The 22,299-nt window shown below is 45.8% G+C and overlaps 1 protein-coding gene across 1 annotated transcript in view; it reads left to right on the top strand.

The window, feature by feature from the left end:
• Positions 1–22,299, top strand: part of FBXW8 (F-box and WD repeat domain containing 8) — a 484,866-nt gene that overhangs the window by 450,394 nt on the left and 12,173 nt on the right. The window contains exon 10 of the mRNA XM_069214505.1: positions 8,135–8,251. Within this exon, the coding sequence (XP_069070606.1) occupies positions 8,135–8,251 (117 nt within the window). The remainder of the gene's footprint in view (positions 1–8,134; positions 8,252–22,299) is intronic.

Raw genomic sequence — 22,299 nt, 5'->3', positions numbered from 1 at the left:
TGCTACCCCTGTCTTGGGTTATTAATACAGTGGTAAGAATTGAAATTAAGCAGGCCTGCCGAACTCTGGTTACTTTCTGTAATTTTCACTTCCGCCCTTCAGTTAGACTATCAAGAGTAAATAGTGGGTTATTGGGGTGCTAGAGGTGGAACAAGTGGAGTCTACCCATGATGTTATTAAAGGTCAAAGTCCATGATTTAGTGTTTGGCGGGGAGGGTACTCTGTTGTCACAGTGACGGGAGTGCCCACTCTGCCAAACTGAAGTTCTCTCAGTCTCATTCAGAGTCACACTGAACTTCAGTATGTCAGTGCCAGAGGCTGCTCCATCTCCACCGCTGACATAGACCTCTGACAGCCCGACAGAGTAAGGGCCATCCGAGGCTGGGTATTTTGACTGCCTGCCGATTTAGAGTGGGCGGTCAACCAGCCTGTGGTCGCTGTCCGTTACTGCCAGTCAGACTGCAAAATGACCTGCGCACCATGGTAGAAGCTCCTGGGGTGCATGGGTGATTCGTTTTTTTATTGAAAAATAAAATCCTGCATTGAAATTTTGTTTTTGAAAATCTAAAAAACAGGTTACATTTGATGGGTGGTACTGTCATGTTGACGGGGCTGTCTTTTAAACTTTCAATACATTGGCAGGAACTGCTGCCAATGTAAGAGATGTCTGCTGGGCCCGCTGCCAGTTCTAGGTTCAGAGGATGGGTTCTTCGCCAGGGTGGTGGAGTATCTTACTGATGAAGTATAGACCGTCCTCCTTGCTCTAAATCAGTCACAAGGGGTGCAACATAAATTCACTTACAATACCCCTCGCTTTTTCTTTGGGGAATTTTATCATGGCTGCTATATCCAGGCCAGACCCTGGACTGTTACTGTGCAGTTCCTGGATGGACCCTGTCAGCTTTTTGTGGTGGCTGCCTATACATTTTGAAGTCTGCTTGGCACTGGTATGCTAGATAGCAAAGGGCTTGCATGTTACTTGTATGAGCTGAGCATTGTCAGCGCGTCACTGATTTGTGACTTACAACATATGTCTGTTTACTTTAATCTACATTCTCTGCATGGAGGGCTGCCCATCTGATTGTGACATTGAGCCCTGCCTGCCTGCCTGCATGCCTGTGAGCTGCCCCTCTGCCGCTCACGAGTAGCCTCTGAATAGCATTCACTATGGCTTTGTCTCCAGTGCCTGCCGTGGGATCCTCTCCGGTCACCCCAGGATGGGCACGGCCGAGCAGCTGCCAGTACTGGATGTCAGGAGCTCGGTCACTCCTGGGTGGATTCTGTTGAGCCCCACTGAATCAGGCACAAGAAGAAAGTAATGTAAAGTGCTTGTGTTCTGCCTCCCACTCCTCTCCCGCCACTACATACTAGGCACAGCAGCCTCAGTCTAGGATGAATGCACCACTCTGGCCACTCAGGCACCGTCCCTAATATGCCACGCTTCAAACCAACCAGTCCCTGCGATGCAGCTGGCTACCATCCGCTACTCCACAGTGGCACTTCAAAGGGGGCCTGGAGTGCTGTGTAAACACAATTACAATACAATACTGTCAGCCGAGTGCATGAGTCAGAGTGTAGAAGGTACAGAGAGGGAGTGTATAGTTTTTACCGGCTTACTTTCTTCAAAAGGGGCTTTACTGTGTGCATTTTTTATTTCCACTATGGAGGGCCTCAAAGAGCTATTATTCCAGAGCGTCTCCTCGAGGAGTCATAATCCAAAGAAACCAAAACCAAAACGCATATCATGCAAGAATAAATTACACATTTCATAAGCATAAAATAATAAACTGATAAATATTAAAGTGGACTGTGAAACGTAATTACTGTGCGATTAACCGCACCACAGAACATAAAAAGCCAGATATGTGACAGCAATTTGCTAGTGAGGTCAATTGTTGTAAAAACAATAATGCGGGACGACATTTTTAAAATTTATATTCACACACAATAGGTAGAATAACGTTTATGAAGCAATGCATAGAAAGTGCAAAAAAATATAATTAGATGCATTGATTAGAGAAGCTGTCGCTGGGGCATTTTATCAGCACCTCTGACCAGTCGTTAATAGCAGGGAAAGCGACTAAACGATAGAAAAATGTTGTTTAAAATGAGTTAGTGCAAACTTATTCCGGCAGTTCTGTACTGAAATGAGATAGGGCTGCACACCATCGATAACAAGGCTTAAGTGGTGTTTGATAAAACTAGATTTCACCAAATCCCATGATATCCTTTGGTCTTCCAGAGAGGACATACATTGTTTTTTAGGTCACTTCTGCTGACAGAGTGCAGTACAGCAGATGTTTGAAAATATTCAACATGGCCCATTTCCTTCCAAAATTGTTTGACAAATTTGAGCCAATGGAATACATCGGACCAAGTCCGTTTAAGACAATTTTAACATTGCCTGAGTTCTAATCAAGTCAGATAAAAAAAAAAAAAAAACTACTTCCGAGTGGCAAACAAATGCGGAACAACTCTGTGCAATAGACAAAAGAATCCTAAAGAGGGCATTCTACGCGGCTTGGAGCTCAGTGACGCTACTGTAACCCCAGATTCCCACCCCATATAGGGCCACTGATACACATTTGATATGGTATATGGTAAGCATTTCCCTGATTGGTTTGTTGCCTAGCTTAGTAGAGAAATTAAGCAACGCTAAATGGATTTATTAAACTGGGTCCAAAAGCAATGATCATCGAATAAAATATCCAAATAATGAAAGGTGAGGTTAAAGCTTAATGAACGTTGCTAATCATAATATCGAAACACTTTCCTGGTTTTCCTCCCGCACTTCATTACGAAGGTTTTCCCTATATTAACCATCAGACATGAAAGTAAGAAAACCATTTAGTAGCCGCTGCTTACCCAACGAGGTTTGAGACATGAGCAAGGTGTCATCAGCATAAAGCGGACAGGGAATGGGTCTGTGTCCAGTTTGAGGAAGGTCTCTGCATGTATTTGTTAGGACAGACTCTAATCTGCATATGTACAATGTAAATAGGAGAGGCGCGGGGATGCAGCCCTGTCTGACCCCTCTCTCAAGCTCTGTAGTGCCAGTGCATTCGCCCCGGGGCCAGAGCGTAGCCTAGCATTGCCATCCAGGTATCCTTCTCTGGGGAGGGCTGTGATTGGTCGTTCCACTTCAAGCTTTAGTAAAATTACCCACAGTTTACCGTGAATAACACAGTTGAATCACTCAACAGGTTGAGAAAAGCTAAAAATAGGTGGCCCTTCTTCATGGAGGTGTATTTATCAATGAGCAAGTTGAGATTTAACCCCTGCTCAATAGTCCCCAGGCCTCTACAAAAAACATACTATAGGTCAGTAAGAATATCTTTGGCTTCGGCCCACAACTCTGGCTCATTCAACGGAATTCTCCTGCAACTTTCACCAGGGAGTCTCGGAGTGAGATGGGGCTATAGCAAACGGGATTAGAACTATCCCCTTTTTTGAAAATTGGTACTAAACCGCCTCCTACCAGGTGTGCAAGGTACCGAAGCGGCAACAAGCTCCGAGTACCATAGTTGAAATTCCTCGAAGAGTCCTGTTAGATACCCCAGTCACAGGGCGCCCTGTTTACCCCAGCTGTGACTTTAAGGAGAATGTCCAATACAGAGAGTATTCGAATCCGCACATATTCAACTTTCTCTTTTTAGACCATGTACCTTATAGTTTGTTTATTGTTTAAAATTTCAAAGTGCTGCGAACAACAGTCGATGTCGGCCTCAGAGCCCCGTTGCAAGAGCGCAGGATTTACAGCTGGCACCACAGTGAACATTTGCAAAGTCCAGAGGAATTAGGAGAAATTTTGGTATGACGGGAGGGTTGACCCGATGATTGGCTGAATCGAGATTGGGTCGGAGTGTACTCAAGCTTTTCCTGGGGCTAGCTGATGGAAGGTAAGTTGACAAAGCCTCTGTAGAGGATCAATTAAAAGACCATGGGACACATGTACAAAAATCCGGTTTTGCCACTCGCAAATTGCGAGTCAGAGCAACTCACAATTTGCGAGTCGCAAAACCTGATGTACAACAGTGTCAATGACACTGTTCGTGATTCCCAATGGGGTCGCAAATGCCTTACCTCATGAATATTCTTGGGGTAGGTTGCAATTTGCGACCCTATTGGGAGTGGCTGCCCTCACAGGGATGGTGGCCTGCTGGAGACAGCAGACCACCATGTCTGTGACTGCTTTTAAATAAAGCTGTTTTTTTTTTTAAATGCAGCCCATTTTCCTTAAAGGAAAACGTGATGCATTTCAAAATCAAAAATGAAAAGCTTTCTTTTCATTTTTTCAGAGCAGGCAGTGGTCTGTGGGACCACTGCCTGCTCTGAAAAAATATTTTCGCTACCATTCACAAAGGGGAAGGGGTCCCAATGGGACCCCTTCCCGTTTGCGAATGGGTTAGCACCAGTTTGAAACTGGTACTAACTGCGATTGTTTTGCAACCGCATTTGCGGTCACAAAACAATCACACATACCATCTGGATTCGGTATTAGGAAGGGACGCCCTTGTCACGCACCCATCCTGATACCGAATCGCAAAACCCAAACTGCGATTCGGTAACGAGTGGGCTTTGTACATCACAAATAGCATTTTCCAGGTTGCAAACAGGCCGATTCGCCGTTTGCGACTTGAAAACAGCTTCGTACATCTGGCCCTATAAGAACTTGGCAGATGGGTTAGTCCGTCACAACGGTGACAGATGTCCTGACCATCGAAATCTCAATCCCATTGAATATAATGGGATTAGATTTCGGCGGACTGGATATCCGCTACCATTGTCACGGAGTAACCCATCCTCCAAGTTCAAAATCAGGCCCCAAGTTTGTTAGTAATTTGCTTACAGTTGCTGTCGAGGTATAACTCAGCTCCTGGTAAATTTATTTTATGTTGTTGCATTTTACTAAAGATGTGTCAAATAACGCATAGGTTACATTGCTGGAGGGATTTAATCAATGTGTTGGTTGAGCGAGCAACAATTTACGTAGGTGACGTGCCACGTAAATAACACGCATTCTACTGCAGTTTGGCCGCTTCTCTAACTTTAAAATCCGCTAGATGGCGCTGCAAGCTCTCATCTACAGTTTTATAGTATCAGCTGCCGGGAGCTGCTTTACAAGCAAGTTTCTTAAGCTACTAGCCTCTTACGACAAACTCACCCATCATATACATTGTGCCTCTCATTGTCAAATCGAAACACAAAGCCAAAAATGATGCTGTTAAAAGAGAATAAAAACCATAAAGCTACATTCTTCGGTAGCTTGAAGCACGTCTTCATGTTGGAATTTGTGGTAAATGCGTGCATGTGGCATTTCAATTGCGCCAAGGAAACCCAAAGGCTGCAGAGCTGTACAGGTTCGAAGGCAATGACAGCGAGAGAGTGAATCTAGGTGATGTGGGTTCTGAGTTAAAAGGTGGGCTATTTATTTGTTGGGATTATCTATGAATGCAGTTGGAAACGCGAGGCGCACCTATTACGATTTCAGAGATGCATTGCCCTCAGTGTATCTCCTTGGCTCCTGTTCTATTGGTCTGACACTTCGCCAGCCATAATGTGCCTCCCCCACCTTCCTGGGAATTACTGACATGTGTTGGGAGTCCTTGCTGGCAAGCTTTCTATTCCGTCATTCTGAACACCCCACTCTGTCCACGCAGTGAGGCGTTGTGCTCCCACTGGCGAAAACTGGAGTGGAAGCCTGTTACTAATGTAAATCATTGCTGCTCAGATATGTAACTGACCATCAACCCCCCATACTCGGGTGACTGTCTTACAGCCGAGGTCTCCAGCCCATGTGGTTGTGATCTGGTGCTGACCTCTCATCCAATGGTCTGTTGATAAATCACCTGTGGTTTGTTCCCCCCATCTGAGGCACTGTTATGTCATATTACCACCACTCTAATTCATATGTGAAGTCTATTTTTTTTTACTCTGCGAGACATGTTGTTTACATAAAGTGGGCTCACAGGCTGCCCATTGCTTTTCCGTTCGGCACAGCATGCGAGCGCCGTGTCCTCTTGTATCTGGCCCTCCCCTGTAGCATGGACCAACTAACTATCTGTGTCCTTTCACTTCTCATGGTTTTGTAGCTACTTTTTTGTGTGTTGAAGCACTCCACGTGAGTGCTTGTGTTTTCAGTCCCTCTCCCATATCAGTTTTTCCAACACAACTGGGTCCCTGTCCCCTCCCGAGCATCGTTCACACTGTGATCCATGTCACTTCACACACTGTCACCAAAATATCCCACCCACCGATTTTGGCCTCGCATAGCACTGTCAGCGGGTGTAACTCTCACCGCAACTCCTGTATGTCGCAGCACGCACGAGCTGACAGAATTACTGATGGGCGTTACTGCAGTCATTGGCAGCTCTCGTGCTGGTGACGCATATCACGGCCACACTTAACGAACATTACTAAGACCATCTTAGTTGCACCACAGCGTGCGCTTTGCATTGGTGTGTGCCACTGCACAACTTGTAAACAAACTTTCGCTTGAAGGCCCTGCACACAAGCGATGTGCCATGTGCTGCGGTGTGACTGAGTGATGAGTACTTCAGAAGTTTATTCTCATCAGCAAGCACTTCCCGCAGATTGTTTAAATTAACATTTAGGTGATGGAGCTGAGAAAACGTTTGTCCGGCCAGCTCTAGAACTGTGCTTCTATAAGTAAACATACAATGTTTAAGGTTAGCCAAGATAGCACTTCCGTTGCATATGCAAGTCATTTAGTTTACATACAGTCGGCTCATGGCCCACCCATAGCTTATAATAATATCAGTAGTGTATTTTCCCAAAATTCATAAAAGTCCAAAGGAGTTTTGGCTGCACTCCCCGTAGAAAACAACCTTTCCTGCAAGCACGTGTGTGATTTAATCTCCATGTGAAATATGTGGCACTTCCCCACGCCAACCACTCCCTCTCCATGCCCAGCATCAGAAATCCCATTGTCTCCCCCCCCCCCCCCGCTGCTGTTTAACCCACCCACTTTGATGAGCCAGTGTGTCAACCCCCTCCCTGACATTACTGATTTTACAGCCTTTAAGCCTTAACCAGTCAGACAGGCTAATTAATGACTCTCACAAAGCTGGTCTTTTTAGGGTCGAGCCTGTGTCGCATGCGTTTCGCTAAACGAGACGCTTTAGAAATTAAAAAGGGCTCGGAGCCCTGTCCACGACATTTCAGTGTCTTTCATTGGCTCGTGGGCTTGCCTGTTAGAATCTGCTTGATTTCATTAGTGGAAGGCATGCATACGTCATGCCTTTTCCGGTGGATAGCCCTCCTCGAGCGCATCGACCAAGTACAGAAAACATGTGAGGCTCGCTGTTATCTGTCCGGCTCGTGGACTACTTTTTCTCTATTTTCCCAGCGCGATCTCGCTTGACAGGAGTCGAGCGCTTTACATAATATCGACCCTGTTACACAGTTAATTGCACTTTTTCCGGTTACATACGTAATTGCACTTTTGCCGATAGGTTTCATTACGAGTGAAAAGTCCGGTTAGGAGTTTACAACGCTATCAGCTCTAACACGAGCAAACGCGAGACCTGTTGCATTGCAAATGCTTGTTTTACAAACAGTAAAATCTTCAAAGTTTCTCTAAGCACACTGCCATGCTTGCCCTGCTCTCACAGACATGCTGGCACCCCGGATACAGCGCCTTTCTTCTAACTTCTAGCTATGCTTCTTTGAAACATGGCTAAAAGACATTGGTAAAGCCTATTGGCTTTGCCAGTGCTTGTTCTGGTGTGGCTTGACAGCACAGCTGTCACCAGGAAATTATGTGAGCATCACTAGAGTGAGGCTTTGTCTCCACCCACGTGTTGGGGGCCAGAAGTACATGTTGTGACAGAGCAAAAGTTGTGTGTTTCACATGACCAAACAACATTTCTTTAAAGCCAGACCTATTGCCATTGCCAGTGCTTGTGTCTTATTGGCTTCACAACACAGTGCCATTAAAGTCTGGTTCAGAGCCAAATGTGTTTCTTTGCCTTTGCACTAGGATCTTTTAAAAACATACTTTTTAGTAAGTGATCGACAAGTTCCTGAGACCTATTTTTTTAAGATTTGACGATTAAACCTCTGAACATTGTGTATGACTAAATGACAGGAAATCACGTTGCTTCCTTTTCAGGCACCCTGTCCGGCACATCTGGTTCAACGCCCACAGCCTTATCACAGCAAATATCCCAGACGAGAAAAGTCCCCGCGGTGCATGCATAACAGACGATGACCTCACAGCACATCGCAGGTAAAACCACACTTACAAACTCAGATGTGTAGCTGGCATCATTTATTTGCCAATGCAAGTACTATAGTGTATTACACAGTGTAGAGTTGAGAGTACAGGATACATACAGAAGCAGCGTCCTCCATGCCTCATTTTTCTTTTGTTCTGGGGTTCCTGTGCTTGATTACTTTTTGGCGGAGTTTATGGGGCCACTAAACTTTTAGAGCCCCTCAAGCTACAGTTTTGGTATTCCACGGGTACATCCTCTAATGGGTCCCCAGAAAGAGAGACCCACCATTAGCAACTTCTTACCCTGTTGTCTCAATGGGAAGCCCTTACTGACCCCAAGGCTTGGTAATGGCTGATTGCCCTACGTTGTAGGTTTTGGTGTATAATAGTTCAAAATGATCTTACCAGTGGTTCCAAAGTGTTGATGCAATATTGCATTTTTTACAGGATTGTAATGTTTGCAGCTATGACAAGTATATACTGTGCAAACGTAAAGTTGTTATACTGCTATATTGTGCAGCCTCGTTTCATTTTTGTACTTCCTACCATTTGAAATCCTATTTGTACTATCTGTATATTACCCAGTGGCAGTCGCCACTGGGTAGCTAAAGTTAGGATTGTGTTCCATAGGGAATGCATTTTTTGTGTTGCTAATACCTTTGTCCCCGTTTGACGAATCTCCATGAAACTTTCCAAAAAAGTGCTACCTTTTGACTAGTTTGCGCATGGAAAGTTTTGGGATTTTCAATCAAGCGGGGGCTGATTAAAAAATGGAGGTAGGAGGGGGAACACTTTTTCCCCATTCACTTTTCATCAGCCCCTAGTCCAAAAAAAGGTAAAGAAAAATAAAATTAAAATAAAAAAATGCAAGGGGGAGCGTTACAATACTCTGATTCCCTAAGCCTGGTGGTGGGAACCCTCATGGGGCCAAACGTCTTTAATCAAAAAAAAAAAATGCTTCAGAGAAATAAAAGAAAAAAGAGAAGCATGGTCTCCCGTGCTACTTGTTATTCCACCCCACCCCCCGGGTGGGGCAGGGCCCGGGGGGGGAGGGCGACGCTTTTATGTTTTTTGGAGAGGTGGGCACGTGGCCCCCCTCCACAGGGCGACTCCGGCCCGATGTCCACCATTCCCCTTGGTCCAAATAGTTTTTTAAGGGGAGGTAGACTTAAAGCCCTGGGGAATCCATCCCCTGGTGCCCGAAGGGGAGGCAGTGAGCGACCCTCCTTTCTAGGCCATATTCGTCTGAGGGGACCACATACCCCGCAGCCCACTATATTTTTTAAGGGGAGGGTGGCCCTGAGCACACCATACCCAGGGACCGAATTCTAAGTGTGAGGGGGCCACATAGCCCTTTCACCTCGAGCCTCATTAGGCCCAGAGGCCTCATGACAGTGGGGGCACATAGCCTCATCCTTTTAATTAATTAAAAAAACACAGCTCTAGGGTCCCCAGGGCCTAATATGGCTTGTGGAGGGGGGCCACATGGCGTGCAGACCTCCCCTCCCTGAGCCTTCTTGGGCCCTGGGGACACCATCTCCCCTGACCAAATTCTAAGTGGGAAAGGCCTGTGTGACCTCATCTCTCTCTCCGAGCTCCATTAGGCTCTAGGAACTCATCCCCAGGGCCAAATTTAACAAAAAAGGGGAACCTTTTCCCAGGGGCCGAATTCTAAGTGGAGGGTGATGTGCAGCCCCCCTTCCAAAGCCTAGTCAGGCCCCAGGGACTCCATCCCAGGGCCCAAATAGAATAGAAAGGGAATTGTGCGCCCCCCACTCCTGGAGCCTTGTTATGTCCCGGGGACTACACCCCCTTTGGGCCACATATAATAAAAAAATGGGGAGGTGTGCTTGCAGCCCCCCGAGCCTGAATTGACCCCCGGGGACTTCAAATATCATTAAAAAAGAAGGGAAGGTGGCAGTCTGACACCCCCTCTTCGAGCCTTCTCGGGCCCAGTGGATCCGATCCCATGGGGCTGTCTGTATTTTTTTCCCCGACCCTATTGTGTCCCTGGGGCCTTCGTGAATTATGGGTGGGAGCCCCAGTCCCCACCTGAAACACCCACCAAGGGCTATGTTGAGAGCAGCAGGGGGAGCCCCTGCAGGCGACCTTGATGGTGTGGGAGCCAGCATTATTCTCTCACAGAGGGAGCAGCTAAATATGCATGCTCCTTCCTGGTGGGAGCAATATGTGTTTTGTTTCCCTGCTTGCATCAGTGTGGCCAGGGAAACAGAATACAAGTCTGCTTCCAGAGGCGGGAGCATTTTTAAATCTCCTGCTATCTAGGAGCAGATTGATTTAGAACTTGGAGGATGGATTACTCTGTCACAATGGTGACCGATGTCCTGTTCACCTAACTCTAAATCCCATTGAATATAATGGGATTTAGATTTCCGTGGATGGGACATCCTTCACCAATGTGACAGAGTAACCCATCCACCAAGTTCTAAATCAGGTCCATAGTGATTTTTCCCCGTTTTGTGGGAGATTTGAAAACTCTCCTGGCAAATGGGTGCAAACAGGTTTCCCTGACCGTGCTAGTGGGGGCAGGAAACTGTTATACCCCAGAGGTATAGTGAGCTGGCCCAGGAAATGGGTACCCTGGGACCTTTTTAAGGCTCGGGGAGAGGGTCACCCTCCTATTGACATTTTGGACCCAGGTAATGGGATACCCATGGCCTCTTGGGGTGGTTTGGGGAGGTGACACCTCCCCTTCCGATTATTTAGTTATGCAGCCCAAGGGATGGGGTCTTTTTTGGTTCGGGGGCCAATGTGGCCCCTTCCCTTTTTTTTACATGGGCCCAGGGAGATCGTTTCCCCGGGGACTCTGAGGTTTGGTGAGGGGACCTCACATCCCTTTCTCTAAAAAAAAAATGAAATAAAATGACCTACGTTTGTGTGAATGTGAGAGTAGGTGTAAGAGGGTGTCTGTGGGTGTGACAGTGGGTGTGAGAGTGTCTGTGAGTGTATGTGTGAGAGTCTGAGTGGGTCTGTGAGAGGGTGTGTAAATGTCTGAGTGGGTTTCTGAGAGGATGCATGAGTGTCTGAGTGGGTCTGTGAGTGGGTGCATGTGTGTAAGTGGGGTCCCCCTGCTATATCCTGGGGAGTGGCGGTTCCCTGGCCTATTATTGGTTCCACGACAGGGGGGGGGGGGGGGCGTTTGGCCCACCTCCAACATTTAAATAGTCCCAGGGAGGTGGTGGTCCCTAGGGCGGGTGTCCCTGACGGACCCCCTCCATTATTTATTTTCAGTCCTGGGGAGTTGGCGGGCCCCGGGGATATGGGGAGAGGGGCCTGTGGCCTTCCCCCTTAATTGATTAAATTGCCCTAGGGAGGTGGTGGTCCCTGGGGCGGGGGTCCACAATGGACCCATTTCATTATTTAATTTCTGCCCTGGGTAGGTGACGGTTCCCAGGTCTGTTGGGGGGACGGGGGCATTAGCTCATTTAGAAAGCAAGAGATCGGTCAATTCCTATCTTCCAGGGCTTAATAATTGGCTTGCTGTGAGATTTGGTAATAGCAATGGCATTTTTCCAACTAATCAGAGAGACTGGTGCACCCACCAAGCCATGGCTTGCTTTATTTAATTGCTGTGATAAGAGACAAGAGTAATGTTTCCTGCAGGCCTTTGAGGAATCTCTTACTGAAATAAGAAAGTAGGATGACAGTGCAACTATTTTTTTATTCTTGAGGCATACTGAAAGCAATCATATATTTCAGAGAAACTCATTTCAGTTATGGAATCCATAGATTGTTTCTTGTTTTCAGAAAACAAAAACAGCTTTTACACCAATGTAGGTTTTAAAGGGAAGATATTACTTTTGTAACTGAACCAATGTTGGGACTAATTCTATTTCAACGTATTGCTGCTGAGGCGGTCTTCACATCTTCTGCGTAGAAGAAAGTTGGTAGATGCCATCATCCGCACTTATCGGATGCCCCTCGGCCAAAATGCCTATAATCATCCTGCCCTACAAGATGTGCTGCGATGATTATTTCCTGCAGTTTCATTTGTCTCCCGTATTCTTGTTTATTTTTTGAATTTACAATGTTAACATTAATGTCGTTTTTTGGTAGATTTGAGCTATAAAAGAATATGTTGAACAGTAAGCTGTACAATTTAAAACTTCTCCTTTTTGCAAAATGCTGATATTCTCCTATGATAGTTACGTTTTATAAATCCACATTCCTTAACAATATTGCCTTCCAGTGGCGAGAACCCACAACTTAAAACAAATGAAACTAAATTGATTTTGTTGAGGTACTTTTCCCTATGTTCAAAAATGGTATGAGGACATTGGTGGTGCTTCATCTCAGTCCATCTCTGTACTGAACAGAAAGGTAAACCCATCTGGATTAGTAGACTTCCAACCTGCCCCCCTGGCGGAGCGACACCTTGCAGCTTCAGGTGCCTGGTGCACCAGTACCCTTCATGGTGAGGACATCACTATTTAGGTCATTATAGATAAACTTAGTGATGTCATCATTACCTTCTGCAGTGAAGGAAGTGTCTTAGTGTTGTCACATTCCTGAACTGTTTCTCAGCACTGTTGTCAAAACCCCTGATTTTCCAACATTCAATGGTTAATTGATTCACATACTTTGGATTATTCCCTGTTGTCAGTTTGGTAACCTTTGACAGAACAAGTAAGTTCATGTAATAAGTGGTCAATCTAACTGATTTTTTAACCTTTCTAATGGGGCCAGCATAGAGGCCTTAGACCCTACATCTGTAGAATCTTAACTGATGACAAGAGCTGGGAAGTCCTCAGAGACAGCTATGACTCAAATTTGGTCATTCTGCTCTGTAAATGGCACAATGTCTCTGAAGTTATCTACAGAAGCTCTCCAAGTAAATACTCACACGAGGAGATTTAATTACAACATTCAAGGACTCCCTTTCCTGTGGGATTACTTCTCTTGCAGGAAATTTTAACCTTTGGGCCTACACCTTTGTAGGAAAGAATGATTGTATGGATGTATTTATAATTCAGCTTCATTCCTCACCCTCTTGCTGTGGCATAGTAGCTGGAAGCCTAAAAGGTGCTGTTCTTGATAAAAGCCAGCTCCCTAGAGGTCTTGAAGAAGCCAACTGCAACTATGATATTACCCGGGAACACATTAATTATGATCGTACATGAAAATATTTGTTCAATGGCATGTGTGACTGTAGATAAACATACTCTGCATACTCCTGCCATCTATTGTTGGGTTCGAAGTATTGCAAGTTGTTTTTCTTAGAAGAAGAATTTTTTACTCGGGGGATTGAGTGAATCCTTCTTGCTGATGATAGTGCGCATGGGCATCAACTCCTTTGTTAGATTGTTTTCTCATCAGGTTCGGACTTGGGTCTCTTTGCTCAGTCTTCCCCTCTCTCCGGTTTCAAAACCTTTCTTTCCGTCATTTTCTCCATTGACAGTATTGTTCTTGATCACATTTTTCTCACATTCCCGTGCTCATCTCACTCTGTCGATCCAAGAACCAACAGCACGCCCTCCAGGGTGCCCTCACCCATTCAGTCCAACCTCAACATGTGGCACCGACCAGTTTGCTGTCCTGATGGAGTGGACGACATTTCGCTTATGTCCTCGGTGTCACGCATAATTCACACACACTGACCAACATCTGGTGTGTATCGTGTTCCTCTCCCCTGACCATCGAGAAGCCACCTGCGATGCCTACAGATCCTTAGATTGGAAAAGACCCCGGAAGATACTCCAGACATCTTCGGGGAAGAGCAGATCAGGAGGAGACAGAACAGGGGGAGGCCTTATCCATCCTGGACTCCAACATCCAGTTGGGTATCGAAAGTCACAAAGTGACATCGGCTCAACCTGTGAGTTCCGTGGCCCATCCTGCCCCCTCCTAGACTGTCAAAAAGCCCCTTACCCAGGTTGCCGGACTGCCACTGCCACCAGGCCATAGCTGGTTCCATAAAACAGGCTTGGACTCCCCGCCCTCAGCTCAGCACCGAAAATTGGCAAGGCCAACACAGAGTCTTTGGCATTGACCACAACATCTTCGGTCCAAGATGTTGTTGCTATTTCCATCCAACCTTTGGCACTGACCACTTCGGCACTGAGACGAACAAGCGCCATCTCTGCTTCAGCTCCGACAAAGGGACACAGACCAAAATCCTCAGTATCAAAAAACCATGGATTCAATGTCTTCGGAGCTGAAAGACTTTAGCCAATCTTCCACCTCATCATCTCCCCTTGAACCCATTTTAGAGACCATGGATGCTCGTCAGTACCGCCTTCAAATTCATGACGGTATGGGAGTATTATTGCTTCCCCCGTCTCCTTCTAGAGGAAACTATCCTTTCAGGAGGCTCTGGATACTTCACCACCTCCAAAGAAGACTAAGGATAAGGCTACCACCACTATTCACAAAGCATTTCCTCTTCCTCCCCCTCAAACACCTCCTCCACCACCTCCACACCCCTCTCCTTCTCATTCACCTGCCTCTCCTACTGCAGTAGATCGAACTCCACAGAGTTCCCCTTTATTCACTGGAGAAGATTTGGGTGGGACACAGCAGGACCAAGATCCATAGGGCGCATATGGCCCTGATCCCATGATTTCCACAGATCTGGATAAATACCCCACATGATCCTCACCGCCAGAGGATGCCACATCCTACCAGCAGGTAATAGCTTGAGCAGCAGCTTTCCACAATGTTGAGCTGCACAAGGACCCCATTGAGCAAGCCTTTCTTTTCGATACCCTAATGTCCACATATAGGGAATCCAGTTCCTCCCCATACTGCCTGGCATGCTTTGTCATGGAGACAACATTTTTAAGTAACCAGTCCGCTCTAGGGTTGTCACCCCTAGAGTAGACATAAAATACAAATGCTCCCTCCAATCCACCTTACATAAGATCACAGATCCCACCAGATTCTGTTGTGGCTACCACTACAGGCAAACAGGCCAATAGTCAGGCCACAGGGGACTTTCCTACCCAGACAAGGAGAGCAAAAATATTGATGCCCCAGCTAAAGAGTGGCTGCTCATTGGTACATAGCCAACTCACAGGCTATACTTGCAAGATATGATTGGGCTCACTGGGATGAGATGGAGGAGCTCCTCCAGTATCTCCCAGATGAGCTCTGAAAAAGGGGACAGCAGATTGTCACAGAGGGTCAGACAATGAGTAATAATTCCATCAGATCTGTCCTAGATGCCGCAGACATTGCTGCACGCGGTATCAATACCAGCATCCTGGTAAGGAGACATGCCTGGTTTCGATGCTCAGGTTTTAAACCAGAGGTGCAACAAGCGGTACTCAATTTGCTCTTTGAAAAGGAGCATCTTTTTTGCCCTGAAATGTACTGCACCCTTGAGAACCAGAAAAAAGAAACAGACACCACAAACGCCATGGTTGCTTTTCAGTCCTACTCCCAAAGAGGTACTTTTAGTCGCACCCACATTCAGAGGTGGTTACAAACCGACAAGCACATAGGCTTCCACCTCTCAGGCCAGGCAGCTTACAGTTCATATACACAAGGCTTCTACAGAGGAGCCTATAGAGGTAATAACACCCGAGATAGATGTAAGAGCGCCACCACCTGCACCTCTGTATAAACATCTAAACAGTGACTACCTATGTCTTCTCACCCCACCACTCCACAGCTGTCGGGGAATTACTTCAAAATTTCAGTACACAGTGGGTCAACATCAATTCAGAATAATGGGTACTTGCCATTATCCAACATGGTCACTATCTGGAGCTCATTACCACTCCTCCAAACATCCCCCCTCACTCTCACAAGCTCTCTCAAGAACACCTTCTTTTTGTCAAACTATAGGTACGATCCCTTCTTCTCAAAGGGGCCATCGAGCCAGCTGCACTACAACACCAAGGAACAGGAGTATACTCCCTTTACTTCCTCATTCCCAAAAAAGATGTCTCTCTCAGGCCCATTCTGGACCTGAGGCCCTTAACCCACTAAATTCTGTCAGAACACTTTCACATGGTTACTCTTCAAGATGTTATCCCCCTCTTACAACAGGGTGACTTTATGACAGCCCTAGATCTAAATGATGCCTACTTCCATGTTCCAGTCCACCCTGCACACCGCAAATATCTCTGATTCATAATTGCAGGCAAGCGTTACCAATTCAATGTTCTCCTTTTGGAGTCACCACAGTTACCAGGGTCTTCAAAAAGTGCTTAGCAGTAGTAGCAGCACATATCATAAGACAAAATGTACATGTATTCCTCTACCTGGACAACTGGATCATCAAAGCCAGCACATTATCACAATCACAATGCCAACGTCACACTCAGATGACAGTAGACCTTCTGCACACTTTAGGTTCCACACTCAACTTTCTCAAATCCCACCTTCAACCTCATCAGATATAGCCCTTTCTAGGAGCTATTCTCATTGTAGAATTGGGGATAGCATACCCCAGTCCTGCTCATGTTCACAACTTTCAGTCTCTCCTCCCTCAGTTTCAAGAGAATTCATCATACACGATCAAGACTATGATGTGACTGTTAGAGATGATGGCCTCCTGCATGGCCATCGTACCAATGCCAGACTCCACATGCGTCCCCTGCAGCAGTGTCTGTCTCATCAGTGAGCTCAATCACAGGGTCACTGGGAAGATCTAGTGTTGTTAGACCTCCATACTCAGCGCTCTCTGCAATGGTGGAACACCACCGGCCTGTTGAAAGGGCGGCCTTTTCCTAGACCATGTTCCTTAGATCATTCTGGCAACAGGCATGTCACACTCAGGCTGGGGCGCTCACCTTTGAGAACTCTCAGTATAGGGCCATTGGGATTCCCATCATCAATCCGTACACATCAAATTCCTTGGGCTTCAGGCAGTATTTCTAGCCCTGAAAGCATTTCTTCATCACCTCCCTCACAAAGTTGTCTTAGTCCTCACAGACAAGATGAAAGCAATGTACTTCCTTCAGAAACAAGGGTTGACACTGCCACTCCAATTGTCACAATCAGGGCTGGCTTTAGGGCGGTGCAAGCGGTACGGCCCACTTGGTTTTGGCCTGGATTCGGTGGCACTGACCTCAGGGAGCGCTGTGTTTAGCAAATAACTTACGAAAGGTGCGACTTAAATGCACCTGCTGAAAAGTTCCTTCAGCCTCCAGCCTTCATGAAGCAATTAAAATGTAACGATACCTCTTGTGATTAATGTTCCTGCGGGAGAAAAATCAGAGTTTTGTCCTGTGGCAGTTTTGACTCGCCATAAGTAGCACAGAGTGTTAAAGTGCCTGCTGCAAAGAACAGAACTATATTTTATATGGCTATCTGAGTGGATTAGTTAATCCCTCCTTTACAAGCGCTTTAAAACAAATGAATCTATGTGAAAGGGGGGCTATGGAGAAATGAGGGGCACATTAGCAGGGTGGTAGTGAGGGAATCCAAGGATGTGTTCCTGTGGTGGGGTTGCGGGGGCCATGAAAAAGAATGTAACACAGGGGGCCAGCAGCGCTAAATCCGACCTCACTCATGACCTCTTCAGTGCCATCATGGAAAGTGTCTTTTTGAGTTGCTATCGCATCTGTCAGACTTGTTAGTTAGCTCCAGGCCCTAACCTTGGAAGAATCATTCTTCCAAATTCATGAGGACAAAGTGGTTCTTCACACTAACCTGAAGTTCCTCCCTAAAGTGGTCTCTCAGTTCCACATTAATCAATCCATTGAGTTACAAGTCTTCTTTCCGCAGCATGACTCCGTTGCTAAAAGAGCCATTCACACTTCAGATGCTAAACGTGCATTAATGTTCTACATTGATAGAACTAAAGACTTAAGAAAGACTAAACAGTTATTTGTAGCTTTTTCGCTACCTCATAAAGGCAATCTAATATCCAAAAGCAGCATAGCTAGGTGGATAGTAAAATGTATTCAAACTTGTTATGCTAAAGCAAAAATACAATTTCCTGTCACTCCCAGAGCACACTCTGCCAGGAAGAAAGGAGCCATTATGGCTTTCCTTGGAAATATAGCCATAGCTGACATTTGTAAGGTAGCTACATGGTCTACACCACACAGATGTACAAAACACTATTGTGTAGACGTTCTTGCACTCCAGCAAGCCAATGTAGGCCAATCAGTACTAAGAACACTTTTACAGTCAACTGCAAATCCCACAGGCTAGCCACCGCTTTCATGGAGGAATTGCTTTACAGTCTATGCAGAGCATGTGCTTTTAAAGCCACACATGCCATTGAATGGAAAATGTTACCCAGTAAGTATCTGATCATGGCATGTAGTGCTGTAGATTCACATGCGCCTTTCCTCCTCCACAGACGCCTGTGGCTGTTTCAGTTATTTTATAGTTGTATATAGTTGTACATATATATATATATATATATATATATATATATATATATATATATATATGTATATTTTACATTTGCATGGACATTTCTTTTTCTATACTTCCTCTACACTCCTTTTCTCAGCCGCCTGTGGGTAAACAATCTAACAAAGGAGTCAGTGCCCATGCGCAATATCACCTAGAAGGAGGAGTCACTCGATCCTGTGACTAAACAATTCTTCTTCTAAGAAAAACAACTTGCAACACTTCAAATCTAACACTAGATGGCAGAAGTATGCAGAGCATATGAATCTACAACACTACATCCCACAAACAGTTGCTTACTGGGTAAGTAATATTTTCCTTTATTTTTTTCCAAAAAATTGACATATGATAACATGCATTATTCATGCTAGTGTAATACAAAAATAATTACAGGTACACCTCTTGAAATATTTACCCCATCAAATATAGCCATACCTTTTTGCATTGAGCTCATTAAGATCTCAAGTACTCTTCTCTAAGAGTTCAGCTGTTGGAAGTATCTATCCACAGATGGAGTTCTTATACATCCACATTGTTTTCATGCAGAATAGTCAATACATTTCTGGGGAGGATGTTCATATACATTCCTCCGAGCTTGAAACTGCCCAAGTAGATTATATGTTCCTTCTTAAGGTGAAGGGGGATAATTGCAAAACATTATTTGAAGCAGAGATATTATTTGTAACCTGGAAGATATTCATAGTCAATACACATAGTTATTAGTAAGTTTACAGGCATTCTAATCAAAATGAACATACTACATTTTTTTACATATACGTTGTTCTTAAAACTGCATCCAGTTTTGTTCTCAAAGTATTTTCTCGACCCCACCGACCACAACACTGCCACCCTCCTCAACAGCATGAACAACATTGGCCGCACCCGACTTATCAGCGACTCCGCTCACCCCGCAGGACACACGCTGGACCCCATCTTGACCTCCAGCAAACAAGTCAAATACAGCTACATCACCAAACTCAGCTGGACGGGTCACTCTGTCGTCCATTTAACTTCTCCAGCCTGCGTACCGCCACCATGCCACCCAACACTCCCATCCATAGCTGGAGCAGTGTTACACAGACTTAATGGACCAATGCCCTCAACACATCCAAACCAGACACTGCCAAAAATCTGGACCAGAGTGTAAAGAATTTCAACACTTGGATAACCATCAGCGCCAAGAGTGTCACACCCATTGAGACCAACAGACACATCATATCCATCAAGCAAGGAAAATGGTACACCAAAGAACTGAGAAAAGCAAAATGTGACTGCAAACAACCAGAGAGAAAATGGTGCGCAAGCAAGAACACCTTCGACAGGACCACCTTCAAAATCTCTCTCAGACACTACTACAGGATGCTCAGAGATCAGATAAACTCCAGCTCCAACTCCAACCCTGGCAAATAACTCTTTAAGATTGTCAGGGAGTTCTCCAGTCCCACTGCTGCAAAAAACAGCATAAACCCCTCGCAAAAACTCTGTGACAACCTCTTATTCCACAATAAGATAATCACCATCTACAGAAACATTGAACCCCAGCCCACGCCAACAGACTTCCTCAACTCTCCCCCGCTCAACGCAACCAGCTCTGACCATCTGCTGACCACATGGAACCAGATCACCCCAAAAGACACCACCACCCTCGTGAGCACAATTGTTAGATATCTGGTCTCTACTGGACAGAGGATTGCACTCTGTCCAAGTAGGGACCACAATCCTAGTCAGGGCAAGTAAGATGCACACTAAAAGTGTATCTGTGCTCACCTTCTGGTAGCTTGGCACAGAGCAGCGAGGCTAAACTAAAGAGGCAATGCATTAACTATTTGTGCACCCACGCAGTTACACAGTCAAAACACCACAAATGACTCCACACCTTTTTATAAAAATAGCTAATATGTATCTGAGTCAAGCAAGACCAAAATGACAAGAAGTCCAACATACACAAGTCAAGTTATGAATTTTCAAAGATTAAATCAAAATGCAGTGCTTAGAAGGCAATAGCTCCACCCAGAACTATCTGGTCTCACTGGACTGAGGCAAATCCAAAAGTTCAGTCTGACCGCAATGGAGGAATGCAGCCCGGGTACAGAAATCGCGCCAACCGCTAACAGTACCTTGATTACGTCGAGACTCGATTATGATGCGTTGATCCAAGGAGGGGATGCAATGTGCTTGTAGGCGATGCGTCGTTTCCTGATCGGGCAACATCCTTGACGCCAAGAAGCGGTGAGTACTGGTTCTGATGCATCGATCCAAGGAGAGGATGCGTCGCACCTGTAGGCGATGCGTTGTTTCCTGATTGGGCAACATCGTTGGTGCGTTGATGCCCAGAAGCAATGAGTACTGGTTCTGATGCATCGGCCAAGCAAGGGCTGCGTCGTAAGTCTGGTTCGTTGCGTCACACAGTTGGCAAGTGGCATCCTCAGCTTTGGTGCAGGCAGCGGCAAAGCGGCGTTTCTGCGGCAGGATGCGTTGGTTCCAAGTGACACACTGGTGTTGTTGCATCAGTTCTTGTGTTGCATCACCCCACTCCCCTCCAAGGGCCCAGGACTGGATTTGGCACCACTTGGCAGAGCAGGACTTTCAGCAGAGGAGACCAGATGCTGGTAGCAAGATGCAGGTAAAATCTTTGATGTCCCTGAGACTTCTGAAACAGGAGGCAAACTCAGTCAAGGCCTTGGAGAAACTTTAGATTGCAGGATATAGAGAGGTAAGTCCATTCCTCTTACTCCTAGGCAAAAAGTAGCAGGCCAACATAGCAGAGCAAACAGCAAGGTCCCTCCTTAAAATACCACACCTTCTTCCTGGTAGAATGTCCTCAGTCAAGAAGTGTTCCATATATATGGTGTCAGGGGCCCAGTAGGTATACCCAAATGTGCCTTTGAAGTCAGGGAGACTTCAAAGAGTGGTTTTGAAGTGCCCCAGTTCCTTTCAGCCCAGTCCTGTCTGCCAGAAGGTCTGTGGGGGTTTATCACTCCTTGTGCAGGGTCAAGCCACTTCCTTTTGAAGTGTAATTGAAAGGGCTTCTACCCTTCCTGCCCAGGAAGATCCACTGGTATGCAGATGGAATACAGAGGCAATGGAGCGTCCTGTGTTTTATGGCTGATGGGATGGAATGCACAAGGAGATCTGTCAACTGTCCTTATACAGGCCACATGTGGATTGGAGGCAGGCTAAGGCACAGGATGGTTAAAGTAAGAAAATGCCAACTTTCTGAAAGTGGCATTTTCAAACCTGCAATGCAAAACCCACCTTTGCCAAAAGATGTATTTTTAAATTGTGACTCCAAACTCCATATTCCTGTATTTTCCCAATTGTAAATTACACTTACAAGATGTTTTGAGGCAATCCCTATACTATCCTATGGGCGAGATAGTCCTTGCAGTAGTCAAAAACGAATGTAGGTGTTTTTCACTACCTGGACATGTTAAACTTAAAACTACATGTCCAACTTTTTAAATACACTGCACCCCGCCCTTGCAGCTAACTAGGGCCTACCTTAGGGGTGTCTTACATGCAATGAAAAGGAAAGTTTGGGCCTGGCAAGTGGATACACTTGCCAGGTCGAAATTGAAGTTTAAACTGCGCTCACAGGCTCTTCAGTAGCAGGCCTAAACATGTGTGAAAGGCTACGCCAGTGGGTGACCCAATCAGTCCTGCAGGCCCACTAATAGCATTTGAATTACAGGCCTTGGACACACATAGTGCACTTTACTGGGGAC

The sequence above is a fragment of the Pleurodeles waltl genome, chromosome 11, assembly GCF_031143425.1.
Source record: "Pleurodeles waltl isolate 20211129_DDA chromosome 11, aPleWal1.hap1.20221129, whole genome shotgun sequence".
NCBI lineage: Eukaryota > Metazoa > Chordata > Amphibia > Caudata > Salamandridae > Pleurodeles > Pleurodeles waltl.
This window is presented reverse-complemented; position numbering and strand designations above follow the sequence as displayed.